This window comes from Haplochromis burtoni, unplaced genomic scaffold (assembly GCF_018398535.1).
Source record: "Haplochromis burtoni strain Fernald_Lab_line unplaced genomic scaffold, NCSU_Asbu1 Contig_4, whole genome shotgun sequence".
NCBI classification, from domain to species: domain Eukaryota; kingdom Metazoa; phylum Chordata; class Actinopteri; order Cichliformes; family Cichlidae; genus Haplochromis; species Haplochromis burtoni.
This window is the reverse complement of record NW_024582365.1, coordinates 117,910-135,358: the sequence shown is the minus strand read 5'-3', so window position 1 is coordinate 135,358 and position 17,449 is coordinate 117,910. Positions and strand designations below refer to the sequence as shown.

The 17,449-nt window shown below is 40.6% G+C and overlaps 1 protein-coding gene across 4 annotated transcripts in view; it reads right to left on the bottom strand.

Annotated features, from left to right (window-relative positions):
- The window catches only part of enox2 (ecto-NOX disulfide-thiol exchanger 2), a 133,449-nt gene that overhangs the window by 43,830 nt on the left and 72,170 nt on the right, over window positions 1–17,449 (bottom strand). For all 4 annotated transcript variants that reach the window (XM_042220527.1, XM_005913102.3, XM_005913101.3 and 1 more), the window contains one exon: window positions 2,112–2,267. In XM_042220527.1, the coding sequence (XP_042076461.1) occupies window positions 2,112–2,267 (156 nt within the window). The remainder of the gene's footprint in view (window positions 1–2,111; window positions 2,268–17,449) is intronic.

The window sequence follows — 17,449 nt, the reverse complement described above, 5'->3', positions numbered from 1 at the left end:
TGTCTTGCCCAAGGACACAACGACCAGGACAGAGAGCCCAGGGATCGAACCGGCGACCTTCCGGTTACAGATGCGATTCCCAACCCCCTGAGCCACGGTCATTACCTTAAGGCTCAGCAACATATTTTTTAAATTATTTCTCAATTAACAGTTTTCGGGATGGAAATAGAATGAGTCAAACTGTAGATGAGATATTGTAAATAAACTGGCGACATACCACAACCTTGCCAAATACCTGAACTGGTTTTAGTCAGTTCCCTTAGCTGGAAAATGCGACCCTGACAAATACACCAACAACCTGAGATCGACACCAGAACTCAGAGCCACAGAAACACAAAATCAACCCATTTCATGAGGCGCCAATTCTCACTGGGCATTAGCCATTCCTGTAGACCTCCTACAGAGCTACTTAGCTTTCATGAGAAGAATCAAGCTAGACAGCTTCTCAATTGTCTGCCTATTTTAAAATACCTGGCTTATAGATGGACTGCTTTTTTGTGACACTGGAATAAGTGACACGCAAAAAGATCATAAGTAGAGCTGGGGAGCAAAAAAGCGAGAGAAGAGTAAGTGGAGCAGAGTAGAAAGGCAGGAAAGTAGAAAGTAACAAGGACGATGAAAAAGGTTACCAATTAAGCCTCATGTCCATGTGCCACCAAGGATTGAAAAGGTTTTGGGAAGAGATCATTTTCCACAAAAAGTTTTCACTCGCGCTTGTGACTGTGAGTGACTGTGACAGGCTATAAAGTTGTTGGGTAATTTCTTGACAAGCTGATCCCTCATTTAGCCTCAGGGTTTGTAGGTGCCCCTGAACAAAGTACCTGGTTCATTTCTCTACTTGCTCCTGACAACTAGCTCGAAATATGATCCAAGGTGAAGTTAAACTTTTAATCTGCTTTTCTCTCTGCTCTATTTTGTCACATATACTGAGCCAAAATGCATACAGCAGATGCACAAGAATATCTTAAAACAGCTTTATGTGCGCCGTGAAAAACAATATTTGCCTAATAAAATTCAGGAGTGTGTTTTGTTTTGCAAAAGGATTGTAAACTAGTGAATGCTAATGTGGTAAGGAGCTTTTCTTTCAGTTCACCTTGAAGATGACATGTAGCACTTGTTTGAAAAAAGTCCCCAGGCAGAGAGCTTTATGCAGCAGGAAATCCGTAAAGCAGAGGTGGGATCAATCAAAGTACCCCCCCACTATTTTGGTTCCTAACTCGGAATAATTGGAAGGTGGCGGTGAGATAAATATAAACGCCACTCTGGGAAACACACATAGCGTCAGATTATACAAAGTGAGATTTTTGCCCTGAGAATTTCCACTGTGTTTGTCAGAATGTAAATGCAGCTTAAAGTGAACAGGTGTATCTTCTCTTGTACTGACATTGTTTATGACAGTGTGATACTAAGTCTAAGCAACATTTTAACAAAACCGTATGGGTAGAAATCCTGCAAAGCAATAAATCACCGAAACTGATAAATATGATCAAATCTTCAAGAAACAACTCAATTTTCGTTTTTTTTTTCTTTTTTTCATTTCTTTTGCATCTGCAGTAAAGTGAAAAAATAATTTTGGCGTAGATGTTGTGGGACTTCCCTACAGTTCTGCACATGGATCGAAAGCATAAGGACATTGAAGCACGAAAGTAGAATCACAAACAGAACAGAACAGACTGGAGCTTGATGTGGGTTACAAAGTGGCTTGCACGACAACTGTCAGCAGGCTAAAGCAATGTAAATAAAAGGGCTTACTTAAGATTTTACCAACATGATCAGTGGTCAGCTGATGTCAGCTGGAATTGAAACCAGCTGATGAGATCAGCTGTTTGGTCTCAACTTTGTAGCCATCTATGCTCAATCTGAACTAATGTTCTGATCAATTTAGCTGAAGATGCTGTCCAGGACACTGGGAAATTATTAACAAGATTATTAATTAAACCAAATTAAAAAAATAATGCATTTCAAAACCTGACCCTTCTTTGAGGTATTTTTAATTAAGGTGCTGCATCTCAAGCTCTAACACAAGCCGATGTCTCCCAAAGAAATGTGGTCTTTTTAGCTGTATTAGAAGAAAAGAGCCGGTGTAGGATTAGCATAATACTATGACTTACTGGGGTTGGGGGGGAACAAGGTGCAGCTTTTGCAGTGGATGATCTCCTTGACAACCGGTACGTCTTGGGAGAGAGGTGCAGGTACCATACCGAGGCCGGGCATCATTGGGTTCATGGGGGTAATTCCAGCCATCATACCAAGGCTAGGGTCAAAATCTGGAGGCAGGAGAGAAATATGAATGAGCTCAAACAGTAGTTTCCTTCCAAAGGGAAAAAGTAACACCTACACAGTAACAATAAACAGAGTTGCACTGAATAACCAACCTTTGGTCAGATATCACCTCAGCCCATACTAAATCTTTTAAGTTGCATTCACATTGCGTACTTATTCCCTGAGTGATTCTCTGTCAACAACAGTGACACACAAGCAGCCTACACATAATGGAATACACAGCCATGCATGAATAAATAATCTTGCAAACCACATGCATATTTCAAGAAGTTTTTACTGAGTCATTCTTTCTCTGTCACCCCTGTTGTTTGAATGATGAACTTACAGATAATGCAAGTGGGTCTACATATCAGAGCAGCTTTATTTACAATGCTGATTCACACTGGGGCTGGGGAACATGGACACATCTACTCTCATACTGAAACACAGGCAAACACTGCACTTTTTTGTGCATACTAGTCTCAATATGGAGCTTTATAAAATTGAAATGATGCTCCTCACCACATCAATGTGTCAACATCATCTGCAGAGGATCTGGAGTTTACAATTATGCCGCGGGGTGAGTGAAGCTTTTGCATTTGTGCATGCACATGCAAGAGCACTGCTCACAAATCTGTCACAAAAGGTTATATGCAAAACGTGATGCTCGAGATACTGTATGTTTAAAAAAAGTGACACTAGTTAAAACTGTTTTGCAGACGGTGACATTTACTGATTGCCAGACATGTTGGTCACCAGCGGAATCAGGAAATCCATAAATTAACCAGCAAAATAATGAATCTGAGACATCTTACAGCAAACTAATTTCTGGGAAAATTTAATGTTTTTCCTTAGTTTATTTGTAGATATGCAGATGCGGTCCTATCAGTCAGCACAGTGGGAGGGTTCAGCAGAGCAGACAGGAGGAGTGTGGATCCCCACAGTGTTCGATATCCAACAAATTAAAAAGAAATTAAACGACATTTAATAACCAAACTGTGTAAAATATATAATGAACCATGAAATTACTAAAGAAAGTATTCAAACTCGACTAATTAATTTTCAGTGACAGATTTTTCAGAACATGTCACAGACATGTCAAAGTAAGGCTCTTCAAAAGATGATGTAACAGTTACTGTTTCTGCTGATTAATCTGCTTCTACTAAAATCAAACACTGACAAAGCAATACAGTTCATCTGACGTGTAACATCCTGCAGGCATCTTTCATCTACTCCTTAAACACTATTGTTTATCTTTCTTGCAAACAAAGTTAAAGTTACAATCTGGTAGCATGTTGTGCTTTTAAAATCATCTATTGTTAACCACATGAATGTGTAATGTGTCAGTCGTTTCCTTTTAATTACAGGTTAATTACTGTGTACTACTTCTATGACAACCACTATTTTATGACATGGCAAGGCAATCAAAATATTTGCTTCTGACTTATATAACAGGCTTGTTCTAAAGGCAGCAGGTGTTAAAAGCTGTTGAGTTATCGTCTTAACTGCTTCTGATTTTTGATGAAAACCCAAAATGTCTTCGTCATCTTTAAACCATTTGCTGGAGGTCACTGTGTTCTTCTTGCTGCTGAAGACAGTCCTTTATAACTGGGGTAGTAGTCATGATGCAGACTTAATTTGGGGACTATCAGATTCATCAGATGCCTCATAGGGCTGTGCCATGCTGTCCACAATGATAGCAGTATTTAAAAAACAACAAAAAACCATGTCTGAGAGCAGTGTGCCAGCCTCTGATGACAATTTAAGGCCTAAAAAAAAAAAAAAGGAGCTGCTTCAATAATATATAGGGGGGTGGCTACAAGAGGTCAGACCTCCAACAAAGCCCCATATTTTACAAAATGTATAAGGAAACTCTTCCTGGTAAAGATGGAAATAAACCCGTTCCACCACTTAAGGCAAAAACACAGCATTGACTACAACCAGCCTATTGAGGCATGTGAGGAGGAGATAGGAGCAGCTGGTGACTCAACAGGCAGTTGCTGGAGCACTCGCTAGTAGCAATCCAAATAACAAAAAGAACAAACAGCGGGGACTGATGCGGTTACGGTGGAAAAGAATGGCTTTAAGCAACTAGTTAGAGAGCTCAACACAAGATCCCACGCAGAAAACACTTCTGTTTCAATTTTACTATTCTATGCAGGCTCCTGAAGAGTTACAAGGTTAAGCTAGTATAACAACAATTAAAGTAAAAAGCTGAGCAGGTTTATTAAGGAAACACTTCCTAGGTTACCGTTCTGTATCACTATTGGACTATAATGCTACTGCTGGCACCTGCTGGCAATACAGTTGCACTTTAAACGAGCTGTTTGCTGTTCAACAGCAAAAAAAAAGAAGGCTGGAAAATGACATTCACTTTTTTCCACTAATAAATGCCACTGCCTGCAAGCTGCAGTCACCTTATTTCAATATCATGAACATTATCACAGATTTCCTCTCACAATATAATCGTGATATGTTTTTGAGGCGATATCGCCTGCCCCTAACGGGTAATAATGTAAAACAAAAAACCCTTTTGCATCTACCTTGGCAATTTAAAATATAAAACGGAGATGTCTCGCTTCAAATACCACGCTTTGATTTAATTAAATGCACATTAAACAGACATGTCACTGTAGTGTCAACCCTTAATATCTCAGTTCTCTCATTGCCACCTCTGAGGTCCACGTTTCACACAGCATACTTAATGATGTGAACAGACAAGTCATCCATCCCACATGACATGATCACGGAATTAAAACTGACAGTTTGCTGGGATATTTCAGCTCCTCCTGACATGAAACATGATGCAACTAACTTTCATTGTCGCTGCAGTCTTCATGTAACTGCACTGTGTCGTTCTTACAGTACCTTTGGGTCCAACTCATGTTTATTGAATCCTGATCTGTAATCGGGAAATTTCAGCCTCTGATTCACCAACACTTCCAGTAAAACTACATCGACGCATAACTTGCACTCACTTGCATCCAAATGTCAAATGTCTTTTCACGACTTGCTGCTTCCAGGCAATTAAATTCCCCCGTCTCTTAACCAATTCGGAATTAACCAAGTTGATGCTGCTTTGAATAAACAGTAAAAAAGAAAACAGAAACATAATAAATTTAAAAATGGTTATGGGGAAAAAATGTCATTATGAAAACAAATTAAGTCCTGTAATTTTATGTTAAATTATGAAAATAAATAAAATGTATTATATAGTAATGAGTTGAGTTTTAATTATCTCCTGAATAAATTTGCAAATTATTGTTTAATTACAGCCATTCATATTTATTTATTTAATGCTGAGCACTTTGGGGGCTCCATATACGATGAGTCACAGTTTACAGCAATGCAAATAAATCACCGTGATAGGGCCCACCACCAGAAAATAATAGTAGCATGTATTATCTGTGATCTGAAGTCTGCTCATTTGAATCTTCAATAGCAATAAATCCATTGAGGAAAATATTATTTACTGTTCTCGGGTCTGCAGCATTAAGTGGAAATAAATGGCTATAGATACATTTCCTCATAAGTGATTCCCTCTAAATCTACTGTAAGAGAGGGAAGTAAAGGAATTAAATGACACTTAGTGAAGGCGAATAAAGAAATATGCATATTATCGAAGGCTCAAAATAGGTCCCTTGAGCAGGGGAGGGTGTAATAAATATGTTAGGCTGATAAAAATGGCTGAAGGATAAAAAGGAAATAGAGGCTGGATACTGAAAAAACAAACCCCCAAAAACACGGCCTCAAAAAACTAAAATGAGCAAAGCGAGCTACATCAAGGGAAAATGGATGGATGTGTGCTGATGACCTCAGTCTCTAACCAGGTGTCACAGTGAGAGGAAACAGGTGATAAGGAGCCCTGTTGCCAGGCAATTGATGAGTTCTACATGTTAAAGTGAAGAAAAGGAAGATGGAGAGCAGCAAGAATGATAAGAAAAGGTTGATAGAGGATGGGGTGGTGGTGCAACAGCCTGAAAGCCAAACAATATGTCAAAAAGAAAAGATTCAGAACTTCAGGACTGCCCAAGCTCCACTGTCCCCGTTTTAAAACAAGGAAACATGCTGGTGAGTTTATAACATATTTTGATACAAATCAAACTAGATCTCAGCTCATATGGAGAAAACGATGTGGCTGCATCAGGCTGCAATTTCACTGCAGCGCCGTTCATGTTCCCTCTAGACAGGGTGAGAAAATGTGAGCCTATGAATTTATCCTTAACCATTAAATGCCTGAGACCTGAAGCACGCATAAAGCAGAATCAAGTGTAATAAAGGAGATTTACAGCTTCCCTCCCCATCTCCATTTTTAACAATACAGGTCAAGGAGCACATTTCATCATGAATATAAACACACATAACTAACATATTTCCTCCTATGCTACTTACAGTCTACCCTGTAAATGGACATGGATGAAAATTTAAGCTTTTGTTTTTAGGATCTGCTGTTTTGTCAGAATTTACACTTACATTAGATCTTATGCACCACTGTTTATGCCTGCTACAGAAAATATGTGTCAAAAGTCTCACTCCTACTAAGGTAAATACTACTACTACTACTACATACTGTAATGGAGGTCATGTGAGCATATTTGGGATGCTGATTGCAGATATCAGATTAAAAACAAAAGAAAAAAAAAAGAAATTTGGCACACTGTAACTAAGATGTATATTAAAATATCCACAACCTGATAACTACACGCAATTATCTGCATTGTAAGACAAGAAAAGCAAAAAAAACCCCAAAAAACACAAAGAACACACAACCCCAAAAACAATACAATCTCACCAGACTATTACAAAATCATGACCAGCTGTTCCAACCACAGTGTAAATAATAAGCAGAATCTGTCACACAGTTGAAGGAGGAGATCTCATCGATCACACAAATCTAAGCTGGAAGACCACAGTTCGTGTGTTGTTTGCAAGCTCTGCTTTCACTCTTTGTTTGGTTACGTTCAGGCACCAAAACCATTTGAAGTGCTTAGAAAATATTGGTGGTTGCACCAGTATAAAAAAAACAACAGGATATCCAGTGTGCTCAAATGTGACAGGAAGTGGTGACCAAGTCTGTGGAGGTGAGACCGAGGGTGGGCTCACACATTGCCTTACCATTTCTACAAGCCTCAATCTTCTCTTACTTGTAGGAAAAAGAGAAAACAAAAACCCAGTCATTAATAACTGTGAACATGGCAACACTGCCAACTATTGGAGATAGTTCAACACAGCTCATCTAGCTAGCTTTGGTACACTTGGCTGGTAATCAGGGAAACACCACGTTCTATTAGAGTTTCAATTCTTTAAAAGTTTTTCCAGGAACGTAGCCATTAGTGTATGTGTTACTAATCTGCAGGAGTATTCAGCCAAAACCCGAGTTCAAGCCTGAAATATATAGCACATGCAGTGGATGAATCCTTCTTTGTTGCCAATTTTACTTTTGTGGTTTTCTTCTGTTAAAGGTTAAAGTGGACCGATTATGCTTTATAGCTAAAGTTTTAAATAATAAAGAGTGTCTGTGTACAAGTAATGACTTTGATCCAAAAGCTCAAAACACTTCCAAGCAGTCAGATTCCAACAGTTTTCTTCTGCTCCTGGATGTGTACGGCAATGAGACTGCATGTCCTTAATATGGTCATCTCAGGCACACAGCTCAGTCTGCCAGCAGAAGCGCTTTATCCACTCGCAACCATGTAAACCCTTCTGTTTGAGAGGAGAGGAAATGGCAAGGTGCTAAAATGGCTTGTTTCAGACAGTGGATGAACTGAGAGGCTACACAAAGGCTCACTAAGAGAGAGGAGGGGGAAAAGATTTTAAAATGTGAGCCATACAAAGCTACTAGAGCCCAAAAATAAAACACGAGGGTGGCTTTAAATTGCTGTCGGAAAACACAGGAAAAGTCCCGTGTTTGAGGTTACTTGGGTCATTTGTCGGTCATCTGTTGTTTTCCTAAGTCATGCTAGTGGGGGAGAGGAAAACAACAACAAAAACACAGGCTAATATATGCGGCATTTAAGAAAATCAATACAAATTTTAAATCAATCTGAAATCCCATTCACAGCTGGCTGTGTCAAGGTGAAAGAGGTTAATAAAGACCTGTTCCCTCTAAGTACTAAGCTCCACTGTGATAATCATGAAAAGACAAGCAACCAAATAGCTCCATCGCCATCACCCTTCACACCTTTAACACAAAAACCACAGTAATGGCTGCCAAAACTTGTAATGAGAGACGAATTAAGGAGAAGGAAGACATTTAAAGGATCTTCGAAACTGAAGAATTAAACACTAAATTAAAGACAAATGAAGAGAAAAAATTAATCTAGGATTAATGATTCTACGCCATTGTGATTTGCACAGTTATAAAAAAAGAATGTATAAGCGACGCGTGTGTGCTGCAGAATTGCTGCAAAAACAAATGATAAAAAATGATAAACTGTCTAAGTCATGTGGGTTAAGGCACAAACAACTGTTGCTCCCAGAAACAGAAACATCTTCACAACGATGTCAGTTCCGCTTTAATAAACGAAGCTTCGGAAGCCTGTGGGTGTAACAATAATGGAATGATACTTAATTGCAAATTTACAAAAAACCGAGGGGCAGCACATGCAAAATAATGAGGACATGATTGGGCACAGCTATAAGAGGCTATTACTTACGTTTAATTCAGTCAACCAGTTAAGCAAAGGGAACACTAATTCAGAGGCAAGCCCAGATAACAAGACCCAGATTTGTGATTCAACAATAGCACAATTGGACAAGGATGAGATGAAATGATTAGTCAGGTACTCAATCAGTCCACCAACAGAATACAAGGAGACCATTCTGAACTAATCAATACACACAAAATACTTGAACCGTTTTAACAAAACAAGAAATTTAAAGAGACCGTCTTGGGCGCTGAGACTCTGGATTTGTAATGTAAACATTAAACATGGCTGTTTATTTGGCAGCGGACTAGCTGGACTACTACCGTCTAATATTCAAAATATAATCTTTAAGGTAAAAATGGCGGTGAGTGATTTTCAGTGCAACTTTTCTTGTGTTTAGAAAACATTAACATTTTTGTATAAATGATGCATATTAAACAGTTTGGTGGAGATACACGTCACACTAGCAAAAATAGTGTGAACTCATTGAGAGCTGAAGGAGAGGTCTCTCTGACTCGGTAGAAACCCCACAGAGAGACTTAGAGAGCACAAGGGTCCTCTTGTGTAAGAAAAACAAAAGATACCTGGGGCTGGGTCCACCCACACGTAGCCGCACATCTGTCTGATTGTGTTTACTACGCTTGTCTTTCAGCTTTAGTCTCTATTTTCTCCCAGTGTGGAAAACTGAAACGCACAAACATCTTCCTGCAACACCTCTTTCTTGTACAGTCACATGCATGAGTGCACACACAACGCTGGCCTCTGAGGTTATTCTACTCTCATTCATTTTCCTCTTGTTCTTCTTGATGATGTTCTTTTGATGTTAAACAATCTAGTTCCTGAAGGTTTGTTCAAAGTAATTACATTCTGAGTTGCCCGTCAATCAAGACGCGCAGATTTGATTATGTGAAGCTCCTGGCTATTAATGTCATCCTCCTCTTCCCTCCCCCGTTCTCCTCTCTGATTTCCAGGGTAAACGTCCCTTCTAGCAGAGTCAGCGGTGGGTGGTGGTGGGGGGGCATAGGCAGCTGCCGTGAGGCAGTGCTGGATAATATTCTTTAATGAGGCGAGCTACCCATGCCACCTGGAACCTTACCAGAGGCCGCCTCGCTCAATTTCTACCAAAAGTCACCCCCTTTACATTTTCATATGAACATCTCAGACTTAATTTCTTTTACTGCAACATTTCTTGTGAGCTGCAAGCTGCAGGATAGAGAGAAACTATCTACTTGCTGTTCATAAAAGTTATTTCATCTCTCTATTCGATTACATCCAAATAGGAATCAGTTCTCTTATGCTGCCCTCCAAAGTCCATTGTCTTCATCTGCTGCTTGTATACTCAAATCTCCATAAGAAATCCAGCTTTTAACAATATATAGCCTACAACAGGCAAACACATTTGAAGTAGATTGGTGAGAACGGTCAGAAAAGTCCTATTTCAGCAGCTCTATAAGTACTGTTCTATTTTTTTCCACATGTATTGTATAGTCGAGGTAGGGGAAGGCTTTGCCACTCCGCTCTGTCCGCCTACGTGCAGCCAAAAACCTCTGGCATCGTCCCACTGCTGCTTCTGAGCAGTCAGCAGAAAGGGACACAGCTTTCAGTCCAGGGATTGGAAAACGCTTACGGCAAAGGAATGACTGTCATGTAATGTATTTCCTGATGTTAATCCAGGTGAGCTAATGCGTGAGAACGAGAGAGCCCAGATTCATATCCTATCATGAGGAGTCCTTTTTAAATGAGTAATGAGGCATGACACTAACTTTTTATATATTCCACAGCGTGTACAGTGGTGCAGGGGTTCGTGGCAGCTGTGGGGAAAGAAAGAGGATGAGTGGGAAGCGACAGACAAAGGAACGTTTGTTTATTCAGGGAACACTTGTCTGTCCCTGGAGTCTGCTTATATATTCTCCAGAGTGTTTGAGCTTGTGTGTGTATTCATGCAAATATATGTGCATCTAAATTAATTCTGACAAACTTGCAAATACGTGTGTGTGAAGTGTCGAATGCTTTCCTTATGGTGAAATGTGTGCGGCCAAGCCAGCATCTGCTGTTAGTCCTACAAATTTTTCTTTTGTCCAAAGAGTATGACTACAGACCCGTGGCTCTGACATCTGTGGTCATGAAGTCATTTGAGCGCCTAGTTCTCTCCCATCTCAAGACCCTCACGGCCCCCCTCCTGGACCCCCTGCAGTTTGCATACAGAGCCAACAGGTCTGTAGACGACGCCATCAACATGGCCCTACACTTCATCCTGCAGCATCTGGACTCCCCAGGAACCTACGCCAGGATCCTGTTTGTGGACTTCAGCTCTGCCTTCAACACCATCCTTCCAGACCATCTCCGAGGCAAGCTTTCCCAGATGAATGTGCCTGATCCCATCTGCCGGTGGATCACTGACTTCCTGACGGACAGGAAGCAGCATGTGAGGCTGGGAAAGAATGTCTCGGACTCCCGGACCATCAGCACCGGCTCCCCTCAGGGCTGTGTTCTTTCTCCTCTGCTCTTCTCCCTGTACACCAACTGCTGCACCTCCACCCACCAGTCTGTCAAGCTAATCAAGTTTGCAGATGACACCACCGTTATTGGACTCATCTCGGACGGGGATGAGTCTGCCTACAGGAGGGAGGTTGAACGTCTGGTGTCCTGGTGCAGCCACAACAACCTGGTGCTGAATGCCCAGAAGACAGTGGAGATTATTGTGGACTTCAGGAAGCACACAGCCCCACTCCCCCCCATCATCCTGACTGACACCCCCATCACCTCTGTGGACTCATTCCGCTTCCTGGGTACCACCATCACCCAGGACCTGAAGTGGGAGCCCACCATCACCTCCGTCATCAAGAAAGCCCAGCAGAGGATGTACTTCCTGAGGCAGCTGAAGAAATTCAACCTGCCAACACGGACGATGATGCAGTTCTACACTGCAATCATCGAGTCCATCCTCACCTCCTCCATCACCGTGTGGTACGCTGGAGCCACTATCAGGGACAAACAGAGACTGCAGCGTGTTGTGCGCTCTGCTGAGAAGGTGATTGGCTGCAGACTCCCATCTCTGCAGGACCTGTACACCTCCAGGACACTGCGGCGTGCAGCTCGGATCTCAGCTGACCCTTCTCACCCTGGACACAGTCTGTTTGACCTGCTCCCCTCAGGCAGGAGGCTCCGGTCCATTCGCACCAGAACCTCTCGCCATAAGAACAGTTTCTTCCCCTCTGCTGTCGGACACATGAACAATAACCATATGACTGTTCCCACCACTAACACATGACCCTACGCTGTGTTCACTGCATCATTCCATGTTTGGCACTGATCACCACCTGCACTCATGTATATATCATGTATATATCTATCCACTTAGCACTTTTAATTCTTATTCTTATTTTTATATTTTTATGACAGTATGTTTGCACTGAAGCACCGCAGCAATTTCCTAATGTTGTAAACCTGCTCAACATTTGGCAATAAAACCCTTTCTGATTCTGATTCTGAAGAGTAGATTTGTCTCCAAATGTGAGAAACGAAATTAGCTAATCAAAGCCATCATTTGTGTGAAAACAGACATCTACTATAACGATTATTACAGAAGTCTTTTACTCGTCTAAAATGTGGTGCGAGTATTGAGCCAGTCAAACTACTGAACTCTATCGTCTTCCCTACTGCACTTTACGCTAGTGAAACCTGGCGCTCAACAAGTGCAATTATTCAACACCTGAACGTGCTTCAACAACGTGGCCTGCGGCGAATCCTGAGAATTTCCTACCGGGACCGAATAACAAATGAGGAGGTCCTACGAAGAGCAGGCACCCGCCCATTAGCCGATGTTGTTGCAGAAAGGCGCTTCCGCTTTGCGGGCCATATTTTACGCCTACCCCCTCATCGCCCAGCTAAGATTGCCATGACATGGCGTCCACGCACTGGCAAGCGAAAGCAAGGCCGACCAAAGACCACATGGCGTCGAACATTCATGGACGATCTGAGAACTGTCGACATTGCCTGGGACGAAGCTGAAGCAGTCGCTGCTGACCGACATCGATGGAGATCACTAGCTGCCCGATGCGCCGCCCGGCGTAGGAGGAACTAAGTGCTGAGTAAGCAAAACAGATTTAACCTTATAGCCAATAACTGGCAATTTGTATTGACCCTAATAAGAGTTAAAATGTTACTTGCTGTGGTCACTCTAACCGTGTATTCATATTATTGGAAAGAAATTACTGCAATGGTTATTTCTTTGTCACTGGTACTTGATGGGCAAAGCCATATTAATTTTGACCACTGTTTGATGTGAAAGACATATACATATATATACACACACATATATATATATATACACACATATATATACACACTATATATATATATAATTATAATATACAATATACATATACATATATATATATCTATATATATAATAATATAAGATATTATATAACATAAATATATATATACATACATATATACATATATACATATATATATACATATATATATATATATATTATACATATATTACATATATATATATATATATATCTCATTTATATTCTTTGTAATGTGGCATCAGGCACCAGCTCTTGGTTGGTGCACATTTTAGTTGAATAGTTAATTCATATCAAAATTCATATCAAAAACAAACAAAAAAAGAAAAAGAACATGAGATAAAGTCTGTGAAATATAGTGATCCATTACTGGCATTATTAGAAGTGCGAGACACTGAGCGACAAGTAATAATTATAGAATCTCTCTCAAAACAGAGCCTAATAACTGTGTATACAAAAATGAAGGAGACTACTTGGATTTTCTGTATCAGAAACAAACAAAGATTGGGAACTTGCGCAGGCTTCAAATCAGGCCAATTGCTCTGCAGAATGGCGGTTACAATATACTGTCTTAAATAACTAAAACCATTTTGGGAGGTCTGTATGTAGTGAGAAATGTACAGGGGTAACTCTATAGCCATAAATCTGGTTCTGCTTATAGTCTGGATGTGTGGGACTAAAGGGAATACTTACGAAGGGAGGGGAAATACAAGGTGAAGCCCCTAGGAGGAGGACATGCGGAGGATATCTGTGTCAGATCTCAAAAATCTTGAAACCAGATGTTCTAGTTACTGTTTGCAACATTTGTTCCATTATCAGTTTTCACTATTTTAGCTTTGTGACTGTTAAAGATGTCAACTTATCCACGAGCATTCAGCTCAGACGACTGCACCATGTAACGTAACCAGTTGTATTACTGCTGGTTATAAGAACAAAAATAACCAGATTAACAACTTGAGCTTTTTTGTTTTTGACTACAACCTCCCCCTCTAAAATTCCCATGGCACTTTCAAACACTGGATCACTCCCCATGATGTTGGGGGAAGACTGACTGTCAAACTCCATTACCTCCGAGTCTTCTGAATTCCTGACAAATGAAAGGCTTCACCTTACGATTTGAACTGCTGGTATTCTACATACTAGATCACACTGCACACAGCAGAATAGCACGACTTCACTAAAAGTGACACTGTTAGAGTTCAGGACCATACACTCCAATCAATATTTCCTACAGATACAATAGACCCCACCTTCGCTGTCACACGTGGGTCAGATTCTTTACATTCAATTGTCCTGAAGTCTGGCCTTCCGATCAATAGTTTGCCATTTGTACTGGATGTGCGTTTCCTCCCCTGCTGAGATGCAATTTGCCCTGCTGCCTCTTCTCCTCAGATGATTTGTGTTATTTGCTTCCAGGACTGTTGTACTTCTCTGCTGAGCTGTGTGGAAAAGCTAGGCCTTGTCAACAACCTCCTGTACTAGTAGGCTCCAAGCTATCGTGTTCATTTACCCTTTACACTAAAACCTACCACACCTAGCTGGTACCTTGGGGCTTCAATGTGGCTGTAATGTGAGTAACTACTTCTTTGGCTTATTTTATTAGACCTACTGAACTAATATTAGCACAATGGCATAAGTTACAACATCTACTGCATATGTGCATGCGTCTGGTTTTCTAGTCTCTGGTTTCTTTCGGTGCTCTGCTCTTTTTTGGGGGGTGGGTGAGAGTTTTCTTAAATATCTCAAGCTGATGCTGGTCTGCACAATTCAATGTAATTTACATAAGCCAGAATAACACTCCTTCCATCAATGCAGCAGGCTGTAGTTTGACATTTCCTAAACTAGGCTACTTATGGTGCACTGTTAGTCCATCAGGCAAGGCGCTGAACTCGTCAACTAGTGTTTCTTTTCAAAGTTCTGTTCAAGTACTACTTTGTGCACATTTAAAGATGGTAATCAGTTACTACAACTCAATTCCTGAAGAAAAAGGAAAAAATCAAAGTTCAGCATGCTGATTTTACAGAGGGCAGTTTTGAGTGTAATTTTTCTTTTTTCCACATCCACAAAAACCCTTTTAAACAGGAAATCAAAGAGTATGAAACCCCTGAAAAGCAAGCGGATCCCTCCTGTAGGACATGCATAAATGCAACAGATATATTCATTTATTCAGAATTGACAGAAGCAGCAACAGTATGGGGACACTGAATTAGTTAGGTAAATACAGTGCAAACAAAAGGAAAAAAAAATCAATCACAAAAGCCTTCAAGCAACTTCTAGGAACCATCCAGCACCAGTTGGAAGCAGACCACAAAAATCCTCTGCAGCATAAAGATCATAAATCATACAGTATGTACAACCTCACGCCTATTGCCCGAGTCCAATCTCTCTCTCTGTGTAACACAAACACACATCACAAAACTTTCTAATATACATAACCATTACCCAGTCCATCTACAGAAATAAAACTGTCATCATTGTAGATGTGCACTAGACTTTGAGAGGCTGCAGAGAGTTGAAGGCTATGCCCACAGAAGTCTGTTTATCCAGCTGTCTGTCTGGATAAACCCACTTGGCTGGAGGCAGGGAAAGACTCTGCAGTGTAGAAATACATTCTGGGCTCACAGTGGATGAAACAGAGGCAGACTTTAATGTCTCGGGAAAGTGGTCTGGCACAGACAGTCCCTTTTAATGAATGAACCTAGAACTGACATAAAAATCTCACATAACTCTACATGCAGGAAACATATGACAAAGTGTACTCGTGCAGAAATGCCGTCAAAAATCAAAGACAGACAAAAAGACCGAGAGAGTGTTCTCCCCATTGGTTAGAGGTGAAAATAGAAGGAAAAAAAGATGATGTACAGTCATGATGGGGAATCAATAACTAATCCACCTGGATTTCTTCAAAGGCAAAGGTGCCCTGGCAACAAATGCTGCATGACAGCATAAGTCTTTGATGAGTGTGTGTGCCTCCTGCTTCGTGTTCAGAGATTTCATACGAGTTCATAATGAAACGGAAGAATCTAAATTTACCAAAAGAAACCTCTACGACAGAACTGAACAGTTTGTGAAAGCTGAATGCACATATGTATAGTGGCTAACCTTGAGCTATTTTGTCCTACTGAGACAGGCAAAGAAGATGGTTGTGCTCAAGTGGATCCACTTGCATGTTTTTTTTCAATTAGTGGAAAATGCACTGGAGGAAAATGTAAAACTCCTGACTGGAGACAGATGATAAGACAATTCGCACATTTCAATATTACATATAATTATTTTTGTGGTGTTGATCTGGTTGAGAAAGCATCAATTTCCATTTCTGTACAGCCTGCTGACAGAATACTATAAGTTAGCTGTCAGCTGTGTATTTATTTATTTATTTTTAAATAGGGTTCGAGTCCAGATGTTCATTGCAGAGTAATTGAATAAAGTCTGAGTGTTTAAGAATTTACTGGGATGAACTCCGTTCATAAAGAGCAGATGAACAGCAGATCTTCTGATTTGGCTCAACCCATCACCCTTCTGAAATTTCTTCTGCCATCTAATGTTTCACTCTAATCTAGATTTAAATGCTTTGAAAACTGAAGCTAAACCCACCACATGGCATTTGCCTGATGAAAACTCTTCCTAAGGTCGCGTGGGTGTGAACAAACAACACTTGACCAACATCTTCACTCCCTTGCTGGTTTATTGCACCTCTTGGAGTGGAATAAATTACACCTCCCTCTCTCAGCTCCATCAACATGATACTGCATGAAGTCAGTCAGCTCGCATTAAAGGCAATCAAAATGTCAACATGCAAGCTATAATACAGCTAAAATAATTTAATATTAAATGAAAGCGTTATTGTAGAAGTCACACCCATGATTGGCTAACCAGTAAGAATGTGGTCGGGTGAAAGCACATTGATCAAACCATTGATCAATGTGCTACAAGCCTGGTAAAATATACCTAAGAACCGTACTGAAGTGTAATTAGCTACTTCCAGTTATACACTACCACCAATCTTTTATGATGGAGCTGAACTGAGGCATAAGTCTAATGAGACAGCAGAAAACATCTGTGTGGGTGTGTCGGCCTCGAAGCCATTCTTTCATACACACGCACAAACACACAAACACGCACAAACACACACCGTTTTCCTTCTTACCACATCAAAATCAGGTTGTAAGATCGACCTGAGGCAAACTTGTCTGAGCGTCTGACTAAGTTTAAAAGCAGTTT